Source organism: Mesoplodon bidens (genome assembly GCF_964165515.1).
Source record: "Mesoplodon bidens genome assembly, chromosome: 11".
Taxonomy (NCBI): domain Eukaryota; kingdom Metazoa; phylum Chordata; class Mammalia; order Artiodactyla; family Ziphiidae; genus Mesoplodon; species Mesoplodon bidens.
This window is the reverse complement of record NC_138167.1, coordinates 14,728,655-14,755,298: the sequence shown is the minus strand read 5'-3', so window position 1 is coordinate 14,755,298 and position 26,644 is coordinate 14,728,655. Positions and strand designations below refer to the sequence as shown.

The 26,644-nt window shown below is 37.0% G+C and overlaps 1 protein-coding gene across 8 annotated transcripts in view; it reads right to left on the bottom strand.

Annotated features, from left to right (window-relative positions):
• The window catches only part of PLEKHA5 (pleckstrin homology domain containing A5), a 238,676-nt gene that overhangs the window by 72,473 nt on the left and 139,559 nt on the right, over positions 1–26,644 (bottom strand). For all 8 annotated transcript variants that reach the window (XM_081249187.1, XM_081249183.1, XM_081249188.1 and 5 more), the window contains 7 exons: positions 22,070–22,153; positions 20,489–20,609; positions 17,956–18,060; positions 15,545–15,617; positions 8,725–8,825; positions 5,328–5,443; positions 487–954 (listed from right to left, as the gene is read on the bottom strand). In XM_081249187.1, the coding sequence (XP_081105313.1) occupies positions 487–954; positions 5,328–5,443; positions 8,725–8,825; positions 15,545–15,617; positions 17,956–18,060; positions 20,489–20,609; positions 22,070–22,153 (1,068 nt within the window). The remainder of the gene's footprint in view (positions 1–486; positions 955–5,327; positions 5,444–8,724; positions 8,826–15,544; positions 15,618–17,955; positions 18,061–20,488; positions 20,610–22,069; positions 22,154–26,644) is intronic.

Genomic DNA, 26,644 nt, shown 5'->3' with positions numbered 1-26,644 from the left:
CTAAGCCTTTCTGGTTTCCACATTACATGTATCAGGAGAGCTTTGCATGACATCAAGCTGCAGAAGCTACTAGTGGAAAACAGCAGGGCAGTGGGGAGAGTGAAGACAAGTTCTCACTCTGTGTGTGTGTGTGTGTGTGTGTGCGTGCGTATGTGTGCACACACGTGTGCATGTACAGGGGTGAGGCTAGGTCTTGCTCCTTTCCTCATCCCAAACAAACATGATCTGTACCCACAGCCTACGCCTTCTCTTGTGCTGGGCCAGGGAGGATGACTCCTTGCTGTAAGTCAAGTTGGGTGACAGAGTACTGAGAGGCAGAGAAAAAACACTGCTATGTGATTACCATCAAAACAAGATGAGTAACGAAGCTGTAATATCTCAAACGCAATTTGAACTTAATACTTTGAATTGGTATCTCAGAAATCAGTCTCCCACCAACATAACAGGAAAGAAACCTGGGTTCACAACACATAACAAGACACTTACCCTCTGGTTTCTTCTTCATGACCTCTCCCCTTCTGGATTTTAATCCACTGTTCCAGCTGTTGCATTGAATTCGTTCTCTGTATGACTCGATCAGCCTCTGTGTGTAAGGGCCCTGTATTTGGGTGACTTCCACCTCTAAGATCTGCCAGGCTAACATTGACTGTTTTGTTCTCTGGACTATTCACATTGACTGGCCTGTAGTGTCCAGTCTGACCCGGGCACGTTGACCCACTCTCATATTCAGACGACAGAGAATTCAGTTTTACACTGTTAATTTTTGTTAAAGGTCTATCTTGGCCATCCTTCTGAAATCCGTATCTTTCAGCTTCTAATGCCTTTTTTTCTTCATTTTTGCTCATTTCCTTGTTTTTCTGGTTATTTTGGACCTCTGGTTTAATGAGCACTCTATGGTTGGGAAAGTTATTGATTTCTTTAGTTGGTGCATTCTCAGATGTAATCTTATCCACTCTGAAATCAGAGAAGAAAGCCAGAGTAAATCAGATGAAGTAATGCACATGTTATTTCTGGGATTCAATCTAGGAAAAATATAAAATTACCCTCGACTTTACCAAAAAAAACCCCCGAAACGGTCACAGAGGAGAAGTCTGCACAAATCCCCAGTATTGTAGTATGAAAATTCAAGTACGACACCAGAATGTATAAAGAGAAAGGGGAAAAAAATTAAACCTAAAATACACAGCGTATAAAGCACTAGAGGAAAAAAAGTGATGAGTGTCCCCACCATTAGAAATCTGGAAAGAAAGCAAATAAGACTGCCCTTTGACAGTGAAACCACAAAAATCCACACTTAAAAGACCACAGTAACTCGTCATTTGAAATAACATGGTTTCCAGCCAGGAGGGTTAACTCACCACGAGACAAACATGACTCTGGTTTGTGGCAATGGAAATTACACTCTGATGCTATCAAAGATCTGAACCATATGACTGATTAACTCTCTGTGTCTGTGTTCAAGAGGACCTGAGTTTCAGGTAAGAGCTCTTGGAGCCAGACTGCATGTGCTCAGCTGACAGCTCTACCTCTTACTAGCTGTGTTTTGGGCAAGGTGCAGAAACTGACCAAGCCTCAATCTTCTCTGTGGTGAATGGGGAAAATTGTAGCACCAAGGAGACAAGATTGTTGTGGGGACTACATGAGTAAATCAGTGGCTGCCACAGACTTTATTACCACTACCATTCCATCTCATCGAGCAATTGTGGATTAGAATCTGGCATCTCGTGTCCACATCACCGCAGGAAGAATGGGCTGCTCAGCAGTATGTGCCTGGGCCAGTGGACAGTTTTATTGCTCACCATGCCAGCTGTTACATCTGGGTCTTTTTTTTTTTTTTTTTTTTTTTTCGGTACGCGGGCCTCTCACTGTTGTGGCCCCTCCCGCTGCGGAGCACAGGCTCCGGGCACGCGGGCCCAGCGGCCACGGCCCACGGGCCCAGCCGCTCCGCGGCATGTGGGATCCTCCCAAACCGGGGCACGAACCCGTGTTCCCTGCATCGGCAGGCGGACTCTCAACCACTGCGCCACCAGGGAAGCCCAATCTGGGTCTTTTTGATGAGAATCAGCTTCCCTGAGACCAATCACTTCCAGGATCTGACAAGACCAAGCTGAGTGTCTGAACCTGCATGAAATTGCCAAGATCATACCACACCAGGGAGGCCCCTCTCGGGAACTGGCCAACCTTGCACATTTCAATATATAATAATGCTCCTATTGGGTCCTAAGTGTGCTATTGCTGCCAGTTTCAGTGATGTGTAGAAAATACATAATCTATACATATCCTATACAGCTATACAGAGATAGCTAGTTAGGAATACAGTCAGTGAGAAAAAATAAAAGGAAATGTGACTATCTTCTTTGGAGTACAGTTATGGACTATCCATATATTTATGTTAGATAAAACTCACAGCTTCCAGATTCGAAGGAATATTAGACACTGTTAAGTTTACTAAGATATCCTATAGAGCTTCTTTCCCTTGAAAGATAAAAGTCAGAGAAGATCTACACTAAAAGCACATTCATCCGTGCTAAATTCAGGGGTGGGGAGGATTTTTTAACACTGAATATCAAATATCTGAAAAGGTTTTTAAAAATTAGTTACCTCTAGTCTACCAAAAGCTATTATTTTAAATTAGAACTGCAATGACTTTTTCCTCAATTTTTTTCTCAAAGATTTAAGAGATGTAATCAAAAAAGACACATGCTGACTTTTCTCTAAGTGGAACTAAAACTGATTCAGAAATGTATGCTAAGATAACATAAATAATGTAAAACTTGTGATCCAATTTTAAAAACTGACATTTAAGTTACTGCAGAAAATACATGCAAGTATAGAAAATGAAAATAATGGGCCCAGAGATGGAAATTATTCAGAGAATGTATATTATGCTTAGAATTTTAATGCCATCAATGTTCTGCACACTCGGGGACAATGACATTGTAGTTCACAGGTTAAATACTTTATAAATTTAGAAGAAATGAACTGCCTAGTTAAAAACTGGATGTTCTATCTCTTAGGTGATATGCCATGATAAACATTTGTAAGTATTCTGGCCATACGGGAAAAAGAGCCCAATACCTTAAAACAAAGTAAACAAAATCTCCCTATCTTATGAAATGAAATAGCATAGTAATTAGGTACCTTCATATTGAATGATTAAGACTACCAGGGCAGAATAAAAATGCTAAGAGCTAGAAGTAGAATAAAGGACATAATTTCTAGAGGATAATGGTGACTGACACCAGGTTGGGCACATAGGTGGTATTCAACAATTCCTGGCTAATAGGGCAAATTATATCAACACAACTGGCTAAAAATTGCTGTGGGCACATATTCAACGAATAGTTGTCACAGTCAAAACAAAATATTGAATATCATCTTTATCACCATAAATTATGAGTAATTATTAGTTTTTAGAATGGAAAATACAAGAAAAGAAAATGGAAGTTGAAATTCTGGGATAAGTGAACACACAATACTGAAATTATCTGGCAATCATATATCTTAATTATTATATTGATTTCTGTATTCTAAACAATTCCCTGAAAAGTCTACTCTTAAGTTAATATTATCTTAAGATTTTCAATGAATTTTTTTCACCTACAAATTTTCTCTAGCTGTCAATCATAATCACCCCATTTTTATGTCCATTCAGGTCTTTTTTTTTTACACGTGGAATTCCAAAAGCAGATTTTCCTTTTATTAGCTCTCAACCCAGAAAATGTATACGGTTGAGGTGGTTACTTTTTTTTTTTGGCTGCGTTGGGTCTTCGTTGCTGTGCACAGGCTTTCTCTAGTTGCAGCGAGCGGGGGCTACTCTTTGTTGCAGTGTGCCAGCTTCTCATTGCGGTGGCTTCTCTTGTTGCGGAGCACGGGCTCTAAAGCACAGGCTCAGTAGTTGTGCCGAGCAGGGGTTACTCTTCGCTGCAGTGTGCGGGCTTCTCACTGCAGTGGCTTCTCTTGTTGTGGAGCATGGGCTCTAGGAGCGCGGACTTTAGTAGTTGTGGCTCACGGGCTTCAGTAGTTGTGGTGCACGGCTTTAGATGCTCCGTGGCATGTGGGATCTTCCAGGACCAGGGCTCGAACCCGTGTCCCTGGCATTGGCAGGCAGATTCTCAACCACTGCGCCACCAGGGAAGCCCCGAGGTGGTTACTCTTAAAAATAGGTGTCCCAGTGTTCAACCCTGGACCTTCTTTCCTTTTTTTCTCCATACTTTTCCCTAGCTCTAATTACTAGTGATTAGTTAAGTTAATTTGGAATAGATACTTTAAAAAATAAACACAAATTTACTTATATAGCATCAGCTTGAGTCTTTTAACCAACACAGTCAAAAGACTTTATTAACAGGTACACTTAAAAAAAAAAAAAAGATTTACAATGTAACAATCCTATAATTTCCTGAGAAGAGAGCAAAAAGATCAAATTTGCAAGTTAGCGATCTTCCTTATATGAGATATGCACTCAGTTGTTGCTGACTGGAAGAAAAATTTAACTGTATCATAGATCTTTCTTCAACTTATAGGAATATATAACAAAAATGTTGTAAGCCCATTATTCAGCTGCTATTTACATATTTTAGAAACAGATTTCCTCTCACTAGTTCTTAATATAGTCAAATATTAAAATGATTCATATGTTAAAGCAGGGGAAAAAATCACACTTAGATCAATTTTAACAGTACATATTTATATTACCGAAGAATCTAAGCCCTGGAGTTTTAAAAGAAAGAAGGTAGAATTCATCAAGAAGTAGATATACTTAGAAATAATCTAAACGCTTGATGAACTATTTTCTGGAGACATTCATCATAAAACAATCAGAATTAACCCAGAAATGCCAAAGAAATGAAACTCATCAAAAAGTTTTATTTTAATTTATTAAACTTGAAAAACATAAAACATAATATAAAAACACAATGAAATTAACTTCATGACTATAAATTCTCTTCTAAGACTCAGAACCTTAAAAAACACTGTCTTGTGTACTTTTAAGATAGCAATTGAAAATGTACTTACCGGAAATTAAACGTAATTCTGTAAGAAGAAAGAACATTCAGTTGGAATGTTAGGATTCTGGACTCACCTCAGTACACTGATAGGTGAAAATGAATAAAGAGGGAAGGTGGAATAAAAATGCAGGTAGTATTTCAAACTAACTAAAGGTGTATTCGTTTAATATAAAACATGAATTAATCCTTGCTTTCTGAGGAAGAAATGGTTTCATATCATGACTACTAAAATGATATGTACTATGATAATGACATATTTGCAAGGCATGGAATAAAACGGAAGTGGAAATCACCATTATTTTCCCTACAAGCCTTTACCTTTTCACAGGTTCTGTCTGTACCAGGGCAGCATCTAACATGGCTTTCATCCACAACTCCATTTCCTTTCCTGTGTCAGTGCAGAAATAATAGGTCCGCATGTTTGGATGGGCTGCCTGATTGAAAATGGCACGATCATTTTAAATAGAAATATGGTATCTGTAAAAGAAAAAGAAAGAAAGATTAGTGGCTCTCTACACAGATCATTACTATCCAATTTCAAAGAAAGCAGACTTGTCTTACATACCGATATAGAAATGAGGGACTTAAGAAAAATACAATTCAATAAACTATATACATATTACATTTCTTCTCCTAACTTTACCATTTTTCTTTTTCTTAAAAAAAAAAAAAAAAGATGTATAGGAGGGGAAGGAGGTAAGAAAGGAAGCACCTGGCCGTCCCTGTTCCATGCACACATCTCTAGCAATTTCCATTTACTACAATTCACATCTCTCTATTCAAGTATGTTCCAGAGCAACCAGCAACACAATTCATTGAAATGTACATGTCATAGCATTTCCCTCCTGTGTTACCAATTCCTTTAGCCCTTAAAAGGTGCTGCTGTTTAAAGCATTTTGACTAATCCTTACAGACACCTATACACAAACATAAAAGATTTATAAATGACCCAAAATGGCACTGCCCTTTAGCTTTTCTTCTCAAGTTTCAGAGTTAAAATGTAAATACACTGGGTTTGAGGCCTATGTAACGGGCAAGTAGGTTTCTTTCTTTATGGTGACAATCTGCCTCTATCCAGAGAAACAGAAAACAACACAAAGAAGGCGCTGCTGAGGGATAGCTACCCAAGTTCAAGCACTGAGTGCTCAGCTTAGCCCTGGGCCTGCAGCGCAAAGATGGACAGCAGCAGTAGCTACATCAGAGCAGAAAACAAAGCCAGATGAACACAACATGGTTAAATCAACTAGACTTCAATAAAATTTCTTTAAAAAAGGGGGGGGGGAAAGAAAGAAAGAAAACAAAGGCCAGGGTGGGGAATTCTGTGGGGGAAACCATTCTTAATTTCCATTTAAGAATGCCTGTGACAGCTCCCTGGTAGACACTGAAGGACAAGGAAAATGAAACAAAAGCTATTTCAGCATAGAATGAGGCAGAAGGAAGGGTACTAAGCACAGAGTCAGTCTAAAGAGACGAGAGGAGTATATCTGGAGCCACACACTTCACTCAGAGATCTTGACTATCTGCTTTACCTACAATGCCAAATTAGCTGCTTCAGAATCTTTTTCAGAATCAGGATATAAATAAATTCAATCAACACAGTGAGCAAATTAACTTACAGAACCAACAAATCTCACTTGACCACGTAAGGGATGTAACACTATCTACGGAAACCACGCGAAAGAAACAGGTCAAATGTCACCGGTTGTTAAAATGATTAAAACCACCACCAAGTGTCACTGGACTGGCTGAGTGGGGTTTTGGAGAAATGGATGAAGACCACTGCCCCTATCTGTGATCAACGGAAGGAACACTGGGCTGGTGCTCAGAAGACCCAGGTGTAGCCAGGACTCAAGACACTAACAAACCACACCCAAGCTCGTGATCCATCAAATGGGAATATTTACAAGATGATGGCAAAGTTCCCGATTTAGCTTTAAGTTCCACAGTTTTGTTCAACAATTGTCTATAGTTTCTACTTACCACTGTGAAAGCAGCAGCATCAGTGCCAACGGACTTAGTAGTAAAAGTGGCTCATAAATTCAGAGAAAACAACATGGCAGAGAAGAGAATTTGAAATAGAAATCATTATTCTCGTTATAGATAAAATCCAATCAAAATTAAACCCAATAATTACAGAGACAGTATACTTAACACGCATGGTCACTTTTACTGCTATTTTAACATTCTATTTATTTATATAGTTTTTAAAATCTATGTTTTTTTAGAGTTTAAGAACCCAGCAAAATGTCCTATGACTAGTACAAATTCAATAAACATTTGACAAGTTGATGAGCAAACAAAAAAATTTAAACCTGTGCCCAAATAACAGTGTTAGTATCATAGAGTTGGGCAGTGTACTTTTAAAAAGTTATTACTTTAAGTTATCGGTATTCGAGTTTGCTATAGCATCTTAAAATACTTAATTCCATTTCGCTGGTTCATACTGTTAATAACATTTATTGAAATGGGTAGCGACTGCCCTTGTAGCCACTGGTCTTTGCTCAGATATTACATTCTCTTTGAGGTCACCCATCACCCTCCCACCACTCTGCCTTTCCCTCTCTTTTCTCCATAGCTAATAATGTAACACATTAATTGGCAAAAGTTGTAAATCAGCTGCAGTCCCGAGTATTCTTTAAAAGTGGACAGGAATTAAAAACTGAATCAATTTTATAATGGTGCAAACATTTTCATTGTTAAATAACAGAATGTTACCCTTGTATTTCCTCTCTTCCTTAAAATGAAAAATTTAAACCCTTCAGAGTTCTTAATTTAACACTGACTTAAAAAAAAAAATAGGTGACTTCTGAAATTTATTTCAGCCATAATCGTAAAGCAAAGAATGCAGCATGGTCCTTGAAAACAAAAATAACCAACTTAGCATTCAAGTGGCCTCTTACTTGAGGGCGCTCTACAAGCCAGCACATCACAGAGATGGGTGGGTATTGTTAGTTAGGGGAGGGAGGCTCAGGTCTGCTTAGATTTAGTAATAGATTTAATGTTTCAACTGCAATATTCTCTCAAAACTATCTGATGTTCATGAAGTACTTAGACCCAAGAATATCTTTGCAAATATCCTATAAAATCATGAACGCACATGTATTATGTTAAATAACACACCACCCCCAAATTTACTATGAAAAAATTCAAACATACAGTAACCTTTAAGGAATAGTACAATGATCACCAGGACACCTACAGCTATATCTATCAATTATTAGCATTTTAACATATTTGCTTTAACTAGAACCATTTGAAAGTAGAGACATAAAAGACGCTTGGCCCCTAAACATTTGAGCATGTACTGCCTAATTAAAGGGACACTCTCCTCCTCGACCCTAAGACCACTATTATGTTTTTTTTTTTTTTTTTTTTTTTTTTTTTTTTTTTTTTGCGGTATGCGGGCCTCTCACTGCTGTGGCCTCTCCCGTTGCGGAGCACAGGCTCCGGACGCGCAGGCTCAGCGGCCATGACTCAGGAGCCCAGCCATTCTGCGGCATGTGGGATCTTCCCGGACCGGGGCGTGAACCTGTGTCCTCTGCATCGACAAGCAGACACTCAACCACTGCGCCACCAGGGAAGCCCCACTATTATGTTTTAAATATAAAAATAACTGTTACTAAAATATCTTTTTGTAATAATCCATGGTCAATATCCACTTTTTAATCAGTGCAAGATTCAAATACAGAATAAAAAAGTATGATTATTTCCTTACCTTAAAAGCATATTTGCGATTAATGTGATCCTCGGAGGTAAGCATAGCTATCTGAAAACTAGGCAACAGTATGCTTCCCAGAATACCCTCTTCTTTCTCATCTAAGAGATAATTGAACATCTGATTAGAATTTTAAATGTTCTCATGAAACAGAATAAATTTTCTTGAAACTTATTTTGACAAAAATCAAAAGATTTTCATGTATGAATGAAGAATTCATGTATTGTTTAGGTAGTTCTCTGTAAGGTTTTAAAAAGAAAATATTAAACAGCAGAGTATATATACTGCTTTACTTTCAACACGCTTCCCTATCCTAAGCAAATCAGAAATTGGTCCACATGTCAGAAAAATGTCAATTAGACAGAAAAACAGCATACATTTGTTTGGCATATAGACTGCATTCTACAAAGCCCTCTGACATGTGATTCACTGAAACTACATTAGTATATAAGTGGTGACACAGAAAAGTTATAAAAGGAATCCACCCACATTGCTGGTAGGATATAAATGTGCAACCGTTTTAAAGCTAGGACAAATGCACGGCTCACTTGTCACATCCTTCAGACTTGGCTCAATTTCTCATCAATGAAGCCTTCCTTGACTGCTCTATTTTAAAGTGCTTCCCACCCTGACCCATCCCAGAGCCCTCTCTTCTCCTTCTGGAACTCCACCACTGTCTCCCCTCACCACCACCCCAATTATTGCCGATACACTGTATGTTTTAGTTTTTTATTTATCTTCTTTCTCTCTTCACTGGAATGTGAACTCCATGAAGACATTTAGAACAACCGTAGGAAATACTCAAAAAATCTTGAATAAATGATGATACACATAAATACATTATTGTTAACTATGCTATAAAAATCATATGCTTTTTAAGCATATATCTTTGAAGGGTTGTTTTTAATCAGTCGCTACAATATAGAATATAAAGTTATGGGAATAAATTACAGGCCTACAAGGCAAACACACAAAATATACCCAGGAAAATGATAAAACATTAATCTCGGCACAGTATAGATTCACATTATTAACTTGCTGCCTGGGGGCAGAGATGTTTATGAAACTTGAAATACATAGTACATTGTTAGAGACCCAAAAGACAAGTTAATAAAGCTGTGCATTAGGCTGATGAGCTCACCAATGAGAAAAACCATAAATGAGAAATAATTTTTATTATGCTTGCCATGTTTTTTTATTATTATAAACTTAACGAGGGATTTTATTTATTTTCCCCTCACTTCTAGACTATATGGTGAAACTTCCAAAAGAAAAAAGTCACATTAGAGGTTATTTCTATAGCTTGTCTCATAACAGTGGAACAAAATTTTGCTTTTACTATACTGTACTCATTCAGGTATAGTTCACTAATACAAGAAAGAATGAACAAAAGTGCAAATTTATTCTAAAAGGTAAAAAAAAAGAGGCAGACAGCAGACATCAATTATAGAGAACATGACAATTTTCTATAATTGAGTCATATTCTAATTTTAAATCCAATTTTATGCTTATATAAAGCATATAATCAGAAACAGCTTGAAGTCATCTTTATTAAAAGATTATTTTTTATCAAATAATACCTTCTTCTATGTTGAATAATTGGAAAACTGACTTTCCTAAAGTTATTTCAGAATATGCAGCAGCAATAAGCACAGGGTGACTTCACTGGATTATCATGGACTGTTTCCTGGCCAGATTCCAAGCAGCTCTGAGATCCTGGGCAAGTTACTGATGCTGGGGATCTCAGTTTCATCTACTACAAAACTGAGGAAAACACGGCTTACCACTGAGGAACTTGTTGTGAGGGTTAAATGAGTTAACAGACATAATGAACGCAATAATGCACTCAGCTCATACCAAGTGTTCAGTAACTACTGCCATTATTACATAAAAATGAAGGCATATAAAATCTTCATCTGTCAAATGACTATCCGAAGAGTCCCCTGCGAGGTCACTTAAATGTTCCTAATCATTTAGTTCTCTACCTAGGTAACTGTCTACCTAGGCAACTGTCTTACTGATATTTTTTTACTGTCTTAACTCTCCCTAGGTAACTGTCTTAGTGTCTATCACCCAGAGGGCCTCGTACACTGCCAAACGAAGGGTAGGAACTGAGTGATGTTTGTAGAAAGAATGAACTCCTCGTTGGGGATGGAGAGTCGGCCGGGCCTTTCTTAGACTGCACGGCAGCCTAACTTCTCCCTCTGCCCTATCCTACTTCCCTCTGTCCCCAGGCCCAGGTCCCGATACCAGGAACACGCCCCAGTAGGCCTCTTGCACCCTGATCTCCATCACAAGGCTCGCTTCCTGAGGAACACAACCTGGGGCAGGAACCATAAAAATCTCAACATTTTAGTGGATTCAAGTGACATTTTAGATTCCCCCATTCCTTCTTTTGCTTTAAAGATGTTTGGGAACAAGACAAGAAATACATACAGTTACAGCTGGGTAAATAACTTACAGCCCGGAGTACTGTTACTCATTATCGTTCCCTCACCAGAATACTTCAATATTTTGCTAACTGGTCTCTTGGCTTCTAGTTCAAGTGCTACGGTGATTTTTCTAAAATGTACACTTGATCTTGATACTATTTTTGTATTCAAGACAGGAGTGTAAATTCATTAGAATAACAAACAAATGCCTTTTGTGCCTTGATCTACTTTTGAGCCTTTACTCTTGCCACGTCTTCAGACGTAACCTTCATTCCTTAAGTCCTATACGTAATTTTACAAATATGCCATGCTCACTCCTGCTTTGTATATGCTAAGTCCTTTGTCAAGATCACCCTTCTTTCCTAATCCCTTCCTTGTCCAGGCCTGGTCAACACTCATCGACACAACTGAAGACTATAACATTTTTTCTCAGACTCCTTCAGCTAATCTGTGAGTTCCATAAGGAGATGGGTTTATATTGTTAATTTCTGCATCCTACCACCTAATAAGATGTCTGGTGCATCAAAAGAGCTCCCTGGGGCTTCCCTGGTGGCGCAGTGGTTGAGAGTCCGCAGGGGACACGGGTTCGTGCCCCGGCCCCGGAAGATCCCACATGCTGCGGAGCGGCTGGGCCCGTGAGCCATGGCCACTGAGCCTGTGCGTCCGGAGCCTGTGCTCCGCAACGGGAGAGGCCACAGCAGTGAGAGGCCCGCGTACCGCAAAAAAAAAAAAAAAAAAAAAAATAGAGCTCCCTGTTAGCTACCACCCTAGCCTAAAGCCATCATCATTTCTACACAGTAACTGCTAACTCTTGCTTCCTTCCTTCCCCTTTATAACTCATTCTCTAACAGCAGCTTGAGTGAGCTTTTTGAAATGTAAATCAAAATCACATCATTCTTACGCTTAAAAATACACAACTGTTTCCTTATGGTATCTTGGGCAGAACCTCAACTCCAACAGAATCCAAGGCTGGTGCGATCTCCCATCCATCTCTTCCCCTACTGCTAACCTCCCTGCTTGGTACACTGGTTTCTTTCTGCTCCTTCAACATCCCAAACACTTTCCTACCACAGAGCCTTTGCACTATTGCTCCCCCCACCTGGAATGCTCTGCTTACTCGGCCTCCTCCTCGTCATTGGGATCTTGCTACCTAAAACATCGGCGCAGAGCCCTGGTCCAAAGAGGCCCTTGCCCCATGCCCCTCTTTCATACCATGGCCTTATTTTCCTAAAAACACTTACCATGGTCTTGTTTATTTATCTATCTACTGTCTCCCTGACCTCTCTAGATGACAAGCTTCATGGAAGCTTTCTTTCACTGCTATTTTGAAAATACCTGGAACGAAGCAGGTCCTGCTTAGTAAACATTCGTTGAGTGAATTGCATCCCACGGTAAATTTTTTCAATAGACTGACTACAGAATAGAGCAATTTCAGTACTTTATCACAGTGTTCACAATATGCCTGGTATATTGTAAAGAACAGTCGGAACCTGAGCTTCCATCTGGTGTTGGACGCTATCCCATTGCAAAAAAACAGCAAAGCTCTTATTCTCTCTCTGTATTATTTCCCATATCCGTAAAACACAGACTGACCTGTCAAAAAATTCTGACAGCACATTCTGTATGTTAGTGTATTAAATGCTTTGAGACATACGGAAGAAATGAATGGGGCCATTGTATTCAGGGTACAAGAGAAGATGAGATTGGTAATTCCCTGGTGGTCCAGTGGTTAGGGCTCCACGCTTTCACTGTCGTGGGCCAGGGTCCGATCCCTGGTCAGGGAACTAAGATCCCACAAGCTGTGCAACGTGACCAAAAAAAAAAGAGAGAGAGAGAGAAGACGAGATCTGGGTGTTTAGGAGAAGTGTCTGGGTGCAGATCCTGGCTTTGAGACTTGCTTGGGGAGACAGGCCAGCAATTGGACCTTGCTGCCCTTAGTTTCCTCTCGTGTGAATGGGAATAATAAGATTTGCCACCTTATCAGGTGGCTGTGAGGAAGAGATGGACAAGATCATAATGTTATGTGCTTACCATGTAGTAAACGCTCCAAAAATTGCAAGCTATTATGATCATCTCACTAAAATCTGGCAGTTTTTATTTAAAATCTGACATTTCCTATTGATAAAATAGTGAGAGTGTAGTATCATATGCTTCTTTCCAACCACCTGAAGAATGGAAGTGAGTTAAATGTTGTATCTTTCCTTTCTATATCTTCTTCTTTTTCACATTCCTCCTGTCTGGGGAACTGTACTAAAATTAATAAATACATTGAATGTAAAATGCATATGGTTAATAATAATATGGAATCTCATACTCAACATGGCTTCTGAATTCACCTTTACTTTTTTCAAATTAGGTTAAAAGTTTTTCTATTTTAATAAAGGTGACAAGTAGCAAGCACCTTTCCATGAGCAATAATAACAGCAAAAGACAAGGAACTCAGTGCGCTTTTTGTTGCAAATTAACACTAAGAAATTTTTATATGAGAAGCAACAAACATTTTCTTGTTCTTATTTAAAGTTCTAAATAGTCTATAAAACGTACTGAAAAAGGGAGAAAAGTACAAATTATAAGCTTAGGAATAATGTATGAGTTACAAATCCTGACTTTCTGCAAGACTGGGAAAACCTTTAAGGAAAATTGTAGAGTAAGTCTGGCACTTAACTAAAGATAATACCACAGTTGCGGCCTGACCAACACCTCTATGACAAAATGAAATTTTATAGTTCTGGTTAATTCTGACTCAGCAGTACTTCTCAACCACAGTATTTAGTGGGGGAAAAAAGATGAATACAATTCTAGTAATTTCTAGTTCTGAAGGTCAATATGCACATGTTGCTTTGATAGATGACCACAGAATTTTGTCACACCTTTTTCTGGACAATCACAAAGTAAATTTTTTTTTTTTTTTTTTTTTTTTTTTTTTGCGGTATGCGGGCCTCTCACTGTTGTGGCCTCTCCCGTTGCGGAGCACAGGCTCCGGACGCGCAAGCTCAGCGGCCATGGCTCACGGGCCCAGCCGCTCCGAGGCATGTGGGATCTTCCCGGACCGGGGCACAAACCCGTGTCCCCTGCATCGGCAGGCAGACTCTCAACCACTGCGCCACCAGGGAAGCCCCACAAAGTAAATTTTAAAACTGCTAATATAAATGAGTAATCATGCACTGACAATCTAATTCTTTAGTGACTGTTTCCAACCAGACTTTAGGGAAGAAGGAATGGTTATCCAGATTCACGATTTTATATTGTAGCTGAAGCAGATTTCTAGGGAGAGCACAGTCTATGCACCCCTTTCTCTGTTCGTACCAACTTTGTGGTATCTAACAGATCCACATGGCACATGATCAGAGACTTCTCTAGACTCTGACTTAAAATTGTTATTAATCAACAACTTATTAACCAGAAAACATTAAAAGAAGAAGAAGAAAAATAAAAGACGGACTTCCCTCGTAGTCCAGTGGTAAAGAATCCGCCTTCCAACACAGGGGATGCGGGTTGGATCCCTGGTCAGGGAACTAAGATCCCACATGCTGCCGGGCTACTGAGCCCGCGTGCCGCAACTACAGAGCCCGCGTGCTACAGAGTCCCCACGTGCTCTGGAGCCCCTGAACCACAACGAGAGAGAAGGCCGCGCACCACAACAAAGAGGCTGTGTGCCGCAAGGAAAAATTCTGTGAGCCACAACTAAGACCCGCCGCACCCCAAAATAAATAAATAAATTTTTAAAAAAGAAAAAAAATTAGAGAGAGAGAGAAAGAGAGAAATGAAGACTGCCTTTAATAATACCTTTATTTCTTCTCCACCAACATTAATAGCCTGGTTTGTATCTCTTCTGTAACTTTCTCAGTGTTTCATGGAGGTCTTTTTGTTTTAAAAAAAAGTGTGTGTGTGTGTGTGTGTGGAGGGCTGGAAGGGATCATAATAAATACATTCTATGTTATTTTTCTTATTTGCTAGTACATCATAGCAGTCTCTAATCTAATGCACTAAAGTCATTTGCTGGGGAGAATGGGATATCTAACAGACTAATGGCTAGATCTGACAAAACTGACAAGTAAAAAGAATCAAACATCAAACTAACGTTTTTCACCTGTTAGGCGCTGAATTCAAGGATAACGTTATAGAGTGAATACTCACATGTTTTTCACACAAAACAAATCAGTTCAGCACAATCGGATTACAGAAACTGGACCAAAGCTAAGGCCAGTCTGCTTGAAGCACAATGTTGCCTCTGTCCCTCCCGCCTTACTCAGAATTACATGTCAATAAAGAAGAGATTTTCTCGATACTATTTGTTGATAATAAAATAGCAAAAAGATTTGTAATGTTTTCTCTTTAAAAGACTATCTGATACTTAACATACATTCTATTGTTTACAGTAAACTCACCTCTATAATAAAAGAGGCAAAGGTCAGAAAGCACGAACCAGCGTTTCTTCCATAGCTTCATGCCAGTACTGTCCTGCATTAGATCAGCATATTAAAGGATTTTTTTTTCATTTCAGAAAATTAAAACTCATTTCTGGTTTTCTTATTTGTTTAAAATAAGCTTTTAAAACAAGGTGTGTTTGACATATGCTATACAGAAAGCTAACTAAAATGCTAAGCAAAATTTTGGGTTAGTTTTCTAGGGACTTGTATCATATTAAGATATTCCCAAGTATACTAGTCTTTGAAGAGTAATACTGTCATGTAAAAGGAATTCTGTTGAAGAAATGTGATTTGGTTTCATATTTGCAAGCAATTTGAAATCCACTCTATTGAACACGTCTGCTAGCATGAGAATAATGTAACCGTGCAGCAGTGTGTGCATTCTGGAAAACCAGATTTAATAAATATGTTAATCTTCAACAAGAAGAAAAGTATGTGATTTGAAATTATTCCAAAGGTAATGTGATTTTAAATGACTGCAAATAAAGGAACCTTAGCATATAAACACATTTTATAAACATTTTTTTCTTCTTACACAAACAGCTTGGGTTTTGCTTATCCAGCAGAAAAGAGTACCTACTTGGCAGCTTTTTCTAAGTTATTTAGGTAATAAAAATGCCAAGTTCAAAAAAAATCACAATTTCAATGAAAATTACCTTCCCACATGCACTAGAGCAAAACCACAAGAGAAAACGAAACACAGACCCAGACCCAGACTGAGAGACACACACACAACACACACAAAGGCAAAAAAGAGGTCAGTTTGTATGTGCATTGATTTATATTTCTTAATTTACTTTCTAGTTGTGACTATCATCTAAAAATGTCTTTAGAACTGAAGAAATTATATGGGTAAAAATCTCCTGAAGTAAGGGATCTGTCCTTAAAATTGACAGCTACACTAAGGAAAGCTCTCCCCCGCCCTCCCAAATTACATGGTATTTTCAATCTACTAATTAATTATCTCTTTAGTACAGATAATTAAAAAGTTTAGATCTTTAAGCAGCTCTACAAACAAATATTCTCTGTAAGTCACAAACCTTATAAAATAAACACTCATGGTAGAGAAACTGGTTGGTAACGCTTTGGCAATACTAAATTAACCAAGGGACCAAGAAATAAGAACAGCAATCATTTAAAATAAGGAATCCTATATCCTCTATAAAGCTCAATATCACACGGAGCTATTTCAATAGAATTTGGACTCATTAGAAAGTCTAGTTAAAAAAACCTTTTAGCTTGGATAAGTTTAAATGTCAGATGGTTAAAATATAGTAAATGATCTTTAAGTAAAAATGAAAAGCTGGTATCCAAGTTACACACCCAATCAACTCAGTAAGAAATTGGCGAAACTAATCTGAATGGGAACTCTCTGGATTTTAAGTGGGTCTTCTGCCAATACAGTAGTTTAGTTGCCACCCAACTTTCAGACAGAACAAGGTCTAATGAATGTTTCGTAACAAAGTCATTATGAATTTTAATGAATATAATTATTAGGCCATCTGAAAGCAATTAGCAATATTTGACAGAATCAATTAGCACTATCAATGAAGTAATATTTAACTTGCTCTGCATCATAAATGTAGAATCAGAGAGACAGGACAAAGAAAGATAAAGGTCTTGAATGCCGAGTTATCTCAGTTATCTGGAGTTCATTTGAAACCCAGCTGCAAACCAGAAGGTGAAAAAGAAAACAAAAGCCTCTGAGCAATCCAAATAGATGTCACCAAGTCCAACGTACATGCATCCCTACTAATTCCAAAACGTACAACAATGTTCCAAAAAAGCTTAGTTATCAGGTTTCCCAGATAACAGAACTACACAAACCCCAACTTATCAGGGTATCTGAGTGACCCATGCTTGATCAAACAAAGAAAAAACAGTACAGACACTTAAGAGAGCGGTCTTGAGAGCACAGAAGCAAAAATCTGAAAAAATCAGAAAAATCTCAACTTATGATCAGATTTCTCTATAAATTAAAGCAGAGAAGTACATAATTCTACATTTCTTGAATGATTTTTATAGGATAGAAAAATGTACAATACCTCTGGTTTTTTTCCATTTAAAAAATATTTCTGCCTAGATAATTTTAGCATGCTGTTCTTAACATTTTCAGGCAGCATATATTTAATTTCAAATTTAGAACTACCTGCCCACCCCCGCCCACAATATCTCTAAGTAACATCCATTACTTTTTCTTTCTCCGTTGTCCCCCTAACTCTCTCCATGGTAATAAGAAGTGCAGAATCTGGATGCCCACTACAGCTCTTTCTCCACTCTATACAATTGTCTTAGGTGCCTTCGGCAGAAAAGGTCCCTTTTGATTTTGTCCTTTTTTCACATCAAATAGGAAAAAAAAAAAAAGATACCTGTTTATAAAGCCAACCTCGTCTGACCACAGGTGCATTAGGATTCCTTTTAATTGAATTTGATCTCTTTCCAAAATTATGAACTTTTTTTGAAGACCGTGAAGTCTAAGAAAAAAAAAAAAGCCCAACAGAAAATGTGGTATTAATGCCTAGATACTGAGTTTATTTTTCATCTTCATAATTTTAATCTCTTTTCAGATTTCTCTGAAACTTCCAGGATTTAATCTTTTCAGGTGAATTATTGCAATTCCACTTTTAGGTCTTAGTTGTTTCAAATGTAAGAATTCTGCACAAAGACTTTTCCTCCTCTAGGAGATTACAGAAGGATCACAAATCTCTCTCCTTTAAAATCTGCGTGTACAATTTTTAAAAAGGCACAGTGTGTGGCACTACCTGCTAAATAGAAGGAACCTTGAGTAAAAATAATATTAACACATTTTAAAGAATAAACCAAATGACAGTACTTTTTGATTTATATCTGCATTTAATCGTGTTGCTCCAATTAAAGCAAGTTAACAGTGCCATGTCACAAGAGCAAATCTAACAGATAAAATAGAAACAAACATATCACATCAAGTCAAAACAAGACTGGAAGGATCTGCTTAACGTCATGTAGTGTTTTCTTCTTTACGGACAAACTCTGAACGTGGATAATACCAGACAGATGGTGTTTACCATATTCTTAAAAGTACACATAATCTTTTAAAATACTGCTGTGTTTATTGCGAACATTTTATCTTGGTGCGAATGATAGCAGTAACCAACAAACATAAAGACAAAGAAGCTGAATTTGAATTTCTCTATGAAGGTAAGTAATATCAATTTATCTCTTATTTTTCAACTTATCTAGAATCTTTGGAAATCTAGTACATTACATTAGAATCTCCTTTTATGAGGCTTGTTATCAGTACATAATAGAATGTTAAGGCCCAATATCAACCATTTTGGGGGGATACATTTTAATTTACTTTTGAACAGATAATGCTTAAACACAGTATAAATCTCAAATGTTACAAAAAGATACAAAAGGACCAGTCTACTTCTCACCTCTGGACCCCAGCACCCAAACAACCCAAACACAACCCTGTGAGGCAACTGATACCACTGTGTATATATGTGTCTATCCATCTGAATAACTTTTCATAGTTATGGAATATCTTTTTTTCCCCTCAAATAACTGCATACATAATACCTACTCTTCAGTATACTTCTCTAATTATCATATAAATTACAGATATTATGCATGCATTTCTGTGGTTGGATTTCTCATTTTCTATTTTGACTTCCGGGATTTATGTCATATTTTAGACAGCCCATTTGCATTCTGAGTTTATTTTTAAAAAACCTCCATTATTTTCTGTACTACTTTTAGAGTTTTGTTTTTACCGCTTTGACACCTGATCCATCTGGAAAATTTTGGGTGTAAAGTGTGAGGCATGGCTCCAACCTTCTTTCCAGACAATGACTTACTGGCCCTCAACTGGTAAGTCATTTTTCTAGATTTTAATTAGTATAAATTTACAAGCATTATAATGCTGAGTTATCCTGCTAGTGTTTTATGTTATACAAGAATTAGAAATAATTTACATTATTTGAAAATTTATATTTACTTGTAATATTCTACAATATTTCATTTAAAAAACCTTACCAGGCATTTAAAACAGATAATTGTCTATTACCCATTTCTTTACAATAACCATAATTTACTATTGCAATTGTTTTACTATTATAAAATACACAATTATGTTCTAAATAAAGAAAATTCTTTTATCATCCCTTGATTTTCTTGCTATCCTTAATTTAGGACCTGAGCATTAACGTTACGGCAACTATTTATTCAGATTTAGCAGCAGGTTTTCTACGAGTTTGAAGACATTTTAATATTAAAATTCTAAATTTAAAACATTAACGTTATGGTTTAAAGTACAAGAAGCAATAACTACAAACTTTTATAGACACACAAGTCTGGGATTAGAGATTAAACAATTAACATTTTTGTTTCTGATTACAAAGAAAAACCACCCACTTCTGTTTCCATGTGGCTATGGCACTTTTCAAATCATGGGTTCTAAACACATCAGTCATCAAGCACAGTGGCTTCATGGGTTTCCCTTTAGCAGTAAAAGATTTTACATTTTAAAAAAACAGTATAATATGATAGAATATATATCATTCTAGGCATACTTAACAGTCAGAAAATGGGAGTTCTAGGCCATTATATTTATCTTCACCATTAAAACTTAAGTTGATTCACTAAACTGCCATTTTCTCACACAAACATCCATTACATTTGTAAAATTCCAAATCTGAACTCTACAATATTTAAAAAATCATTAAATTATTAAAATATAAGCTTACTACTTTATATTCTAAGCCACTGCTTCTTATGTCAATTACCTCGAATGTAATTAGGTTCACGAAATAATAAAAACGAAATGATTATTCTAAAATTCTAAGTCCATTAAGAGTAACAGTAATAGATATTACCAATTATACCAGTTATCAATAGTTAACAGTAAGCAAAATAACTTACTCTGCCTACAGGGCTCACTGGATGCACTCCATAGTCTGAAGTCATGTTATAGTTAGAAGCTTCATTTATCATACTTATAGGTCGTTCCTTCTTTTCGTCAGATGTCATGGTTGCAACGGTCCTGAAAATATAATATGCTAGAACACTAGAACTTGCTGTTTATGTAAACTACTGTACAATAACATTTCCCTAGAGTTAACAATGCTGGTGTCTGATTTTTTCAAAACAGCTGGGTACTAGTTAGAGCTTAATAAGCTCTAGAGTTGGAGCTTAATATTTATAACTACTTTAAAAATAATTGAGCACAACTTAATATCATGTTTATTTTAATAAGCCTTAATACAGATATGCTACTTGGTCATCTAACTGGAACATTAAAAATTTAATTACAAGATTAGCGATTCTAATATTGAAAACAGTAACAATGATAGGGAATTCCGTGGCAGTCCAGTAGTTAGGACTCTGTGCTTTCACTGCTGAGGGCGCGGGTTCGATCCCTGGTTGGGGAACTGAGATCCCGCCAGCCGCGAGGCGAGGCCAGAAAAAAAAAAAAAAGAAAAGAAAATAACAACAATGATACCAATAACTAATTTTTGTGAACAAATTTATAGTATATAAACTATTTTCACACATATTTCATTTGATGCTTATAAAAGTCCTTAGAAATGGTAATTGCCACTGCCTCTGATTTAAGGATGAGAAAACTAAGCTCAAATTAGTTTAATAATTTTACCAAGTTTACAGTTTCCCTGACCTTGCATCCTGCGCTCTTGAGTTTACTATCTGTGTCTGAGCTATTGTAAAAACAGCTTCTGGAATTACATTCCTCATGAAAAAAAATTTTAAGTCATGTTTCTATACCATACATAGTAAACAGACAACATTCTGTTATTATACTTGACTGCAAATGTCCAGATAAGAAAACTGTTAAATCGTACTGTATTAAGTATGGATAACAGCAATTTCAATGCTAACCCCATTTTTTTAACATCTTTGTAGGAGTATAATTGCTTTATAATGGTGTGTTAGTTTCTGCTGTACAACAAAGTGAATCAGCTCTACACATACATATATTACCATATCTCCTCCCTCTTGCGTCTCCCTCCCACCCTCCCTATTCCACCCCTCTAGGTGGTCACAAAGCACTGAGCTGATCTCTCTGTGCTATGCGGCTGCTTCCCACTAGCTCCCTATTTTACATTTGGTAGTGTATATATGTCCATGCCACTCTCTCACTTCGTCCCAGCTTACCCTTCCCCTTCCCCATGTCCTCAATTCCATTCTCTATGTCTGCATCTTTATTCCTGTCCTGCCCCTAGGTTCTTCAGAACCATTTTTTTTTAGATTCCATATTTATGTGTTAGCGTAGGTATTTTTTTTCTCTTTCTGACTTACTTCACTCTGTATGACAGACTCTAGGTCCATCCACTCACTACAAATGACTCAATTTCGTTTCTTTTTATGGCTGAGTAATATTCCATTGTATATATGTGCCACATCTTCTTTATCCATTCATCTGTCGATGGACACTTAGACTAACCCCATTTTGAACAGAGGCATTCCATGAAACGCTTTACTTACTGTTCATTCACTACAAAAATACAGTTGTCCTGTGATGGCTGTCCTGTGACTGGATGTTTACAGGTCACTTTCCTTTCATTATGGCTGGAAGAAAACAGAATAAGAGAAAATGTACGTGCTATTACCACAAACTTTAAAAAAATATCCTGGTAGCAAAATAGCCATTTCTTTATAGCAACATTAAAGTTAGTGAATAAAGGAGATGCAATTCAAACCCCCAGGTGTTGACACTCCTACATAACCTTTTCTACTATCTACCATGTGTACACATTTGTGTAAACGTTACTTACAGTTTTACAGTACAGCTAGACTCACCACTCCCAACCCCATGCTCACCCCCAGTATGACCTCAATTTGTTCTTCTATTGTATAAACAAAAGTAAGTTGATCTGACTCCACAATCATTGTATCTTACGTGACAGGTGGGCCACAGGAAAGTATGAGTATCCACCTACCTTCATTATTTGGTATCCCAAACTAGGTACGTTACAGAAACCTAATGCCAAATTCATGTATGGAAGAATAAATCTAACAGTACTACCAGATGGGCACTGGCACATTAAAACATAGTACCACTGAAAGAGCAATAATTTATGGCGTTTTGGTTTCACAAAGGAATCTTTACATAAATAATGTAATGGGATTGATTTTTATGATACCTGAAGTATGCTATAGAAAAATGGAATCTGAAGGAGAAAACAAAAATCTTAAATGAAATGCACAAGCAACAACACAGACAAAGAAAAATCTACTTATTATGTTTGCTGAAAAAAAATCTGGTTTGATTAAAGAGTGACTATTTTTTGGAGAATAAGACCTTTGCCTAAGAAATACTATTCTTTCTAGGTCAAATGATAGAATTAGGCTTCTACTGTTTTCTAGAAATGAGAGGAGAAAAATCCCAAACTATTTATCTAAGCCAAAAATAACAGATGCCCAAAATAATATGCAATATACATTGATATACTAAAAAAATATACATCATTTGTAAGCAAATATTTTTTTCCCATTTAGTAACATACCACAAAGCGACCTGTAAGGAAGATCAATTATTGGTGTGCTAGATCTTAGAAAACTTAATTCATTATGGAGAAAATTGTCAAGATGTTGTACTGAATACTGCTTTGTTAATCTTAAAAGATTATTACATGTGATCTGTATTGTAGGACATTTATAACCACAGGTCACAAACTTTCTGACAAACTTCAGATACTTAAGTTCCTTTTCCAAATCTGAACTTTCACTAATATTATTTTTATTGGTTACTCAAGTACTAGAAACTTTATTAAATAAAACTAAAACCGTATAAAAGAAAAGGTATACAGTTAAAAAAATTATATGACTATTGTGACAGCGGAATGATTGGTGGAATATAATGTGTTTCTGTTAATCCTTTAGTTAATTGGTGCTTATTACACCAACTGGTGTTTACAAGACTACTAAATTATCAGCCTTTTGCGGTGGTTTTTTCTTTTACAAAACACATTCAATAACACCTTTAAAGCCCAAAGGTGTTAAAAGGTGGTGGATTTAGATATTTATTTGTGGTGATATTTTCACTACATAGAAAGTATGCAAGTGACTTTATTTTAACTGTTGATTTTTAAAAAGTACAACAGTAATAAATAAAATAAAATTCAAATTTAAAAAAAGTACAATAGTGGAAACCTGAAGTCTCATAATGGGATATCAGTTTATGTAATAAGCAATAAATTGATAACAGAATAACTAAGAAAGTACAGCCTCTGGAGATAAGTGGAAAACGATGAAGTACCCAAATGTGATGAATACCACGAATGTGTCAAGGTATGTGAATTCTCATGTTTTAACAGAATAAAACACTGTGGGGGAGAAGGGGAGTAAATCTGTGATAGAGATTAGACACCTTAATAATGAAAACTGGAGGATAGCATCTTTTTTCCTTAAAGTGTCTTCTTGGGGAGGATCATTAAAAAGCTGGAGCTGGTTGAGTGGAAGATAAAACAGAAATATAAAAATTCTTTTTATAAAAACCAATATTGAAAAAATAAAACAAATAACCCCCTATTGTATTATTTTCCTATGATATGTCATCTTGTCTAGAAGGAATATAGCAGACTCTAATCCTAATATTTTAGAAGCTGTGAATTATAACAACACGGCCCTGCAACGGTTACTGTGATAAGAGATTCCTCTGACCTCTGGAACAGTAGACTTGAGTACCCATTAGACAAGGAAACAGGGCAATGGAGACATTAAAATAAAGAACAGTCAAAAAGGAGCACAGGGCTTCCCTGGTGGCGCAGTGGTTGCGGGTCCGCCGATGCAGGGGACGCGGGTTCCTGCCCCGATCTGGGAGGATCCCGCATGCCGCGGAGCGGCTGGGCCCGTGAGCCATGGCCGCTGAGCCTGCGCATCCGGGGCCTGTGCTCCGCAACGGGAGAGGCCACAACAGTGAGAGGCCCGCGTACCGCAAAAAAAAAAAAGAAAAAAAAAAAAAGGAGCACAAACATTCTTTTCCCCGAAAATGGATGCTATTTCAATGAAATTGACATTTTTATTGTACAAGTACTTTTTTTTAACATAAAGTAAACACAGAAGTCCTCTGAAATGTTTATTCATTTGTTCTGACTTATATTTTATATTATAGTCATTCGAGATTACTAGGTTTCTATAAAATCCAAATTCAGAAGATTGAGATTTTATAGGCAATTAGTTTAGTTACAAAATTGTCATCTCCCATAAAACAACATACTTAGCAAATAAAAAATGAGAGTAATGTTTTCTAATCATTTTGTTAAAAATGAATTAAAATAAATTAAGAGTATGACAAACCAAAATATCAGCCAAACCAAATTCCAGTCTTCACTGTTTAAACGTCGTAATTTTCCACTACCTGAAAGGACTGTCAATTCTCACTGCTCTTGTGCAAATCTATTTTTATACACATTTTAAAATTTCAAAACCATTCCTTCTTATTATGTTGGCATTTACACTTCATTTTTATACTAATGTTGCATTTTTAAGTACTGTAATGGTAAAGGATAAACATAATTTCTAAATTACTCACAGAAACTAAAAATATGAGTTAAAAGCATACTGAGTGCCAATAAATGACAGCAATGTAAATGAAATCCAAATGAACCTTTGAAAACATAAGGAAAAAGCTGTCTCTGTTAATGCACAGAATTCTTTTAGTGCATAATACATGAGTTCTTTAATACACACAGCAACTGGGCACTGCGGGAGGTGGCTGGCCGAGCTATCATGTCAGGACCACCTTCCTTGGTGCAAAAGAAGAGTGACTGCTTAGGGCCACGAGGGGGCAGGGAAGACAAGATTCCAGCCTTCAATTCTACCAGTTTGTCCCCAGCATTATTTACAAAGTGTATCTTTTCATCCTACGCTCAGCCTTTTTGTAGTCCAAAGGTTGTTTTTTTTTCCTCCTCCTTTGAAGGGCCTCAAAATTCAGATCAAGAGTACCATCAGTTTTCCTATAACATTCATGTAGAAGTGTATTCCAATTCAATTCATATATGAAGGAACAATTTGAGTGTCACATAAATCCTGCATTTGTTTATGCATGATCCCGTCCATGAGGAAGTCTAGGTGAGTGCAGAAACGGCACCTTGATGATGCAGCCCCTAGGAGCACACAAATCACACACCTGCACACCCTCCAATGTCCACCAGCTACTTCAGTTCATTGCCTGCTTTATGAAACACACCCATCCACATGCAGTGATACAACTTTTTCTAATTTCACAACTCCCTACTTCCAACAGTTCCCAATAATTCACAAGCTGAAACCCTTCCAATTCCATTTCCACAAGCAAACTGCAGGGCTTTCTCAACGCTGAGAGTGTATGTAGTATTTTTGTATTTTCTAACCATTTAATACATGTGAAACTGTGCTACCACTTTCATTAGGTTCCTATCTTTATTTTTATGTGTTACTAATGAGGTTTTTTAGTGCTGTGCCCCTAAACCCATTTTCCACAAAAGCCCCGTGCTTTCATTGTCCAATTTTGCACAGAGAGGCGATTTTTAGGAAGACACATGCCGTGTTACAGCAAAAGTGACTGTACTACTAAATTATGAACTAACATACCTCTGTGCTACTAAAAATGCATTTGAAGCTTTACTAGACAAGGTGTTATTTTAAAAATCCTTGCCAGAGATTTTATGCTCTTCATGACCGAAAGGGAAAAATTGAAAAGATATGGTTTTATATAAATTTGTGCTTCTGGAGGAATCCTTATAAAGAAGGGATAAAATTCAGGTCTTGATATAAAATACACTTATGGTCACAGAACAAACTAATTCCCTTCTTTCTGACTCATTGTGGCATAGGAGGAGGTCCAAACTTTTCTAAATATGAGATCAAGCATTCGCCTCCACCTAACTCTTACTTCCAGACTTCTGTCTGTGATGGTTTAATGTGTAGGTTTAGACCAGTGGTTTTCAACTGGGAATGATTTTTATCTCCCATGGGACATTTGGAAATGTCTGGTAATATATACATTATTGAAGTACAGTTGATTTACAACATTGTGTTAATTTCTGCTATACAGCAAATTGACTTATTTATGCATAT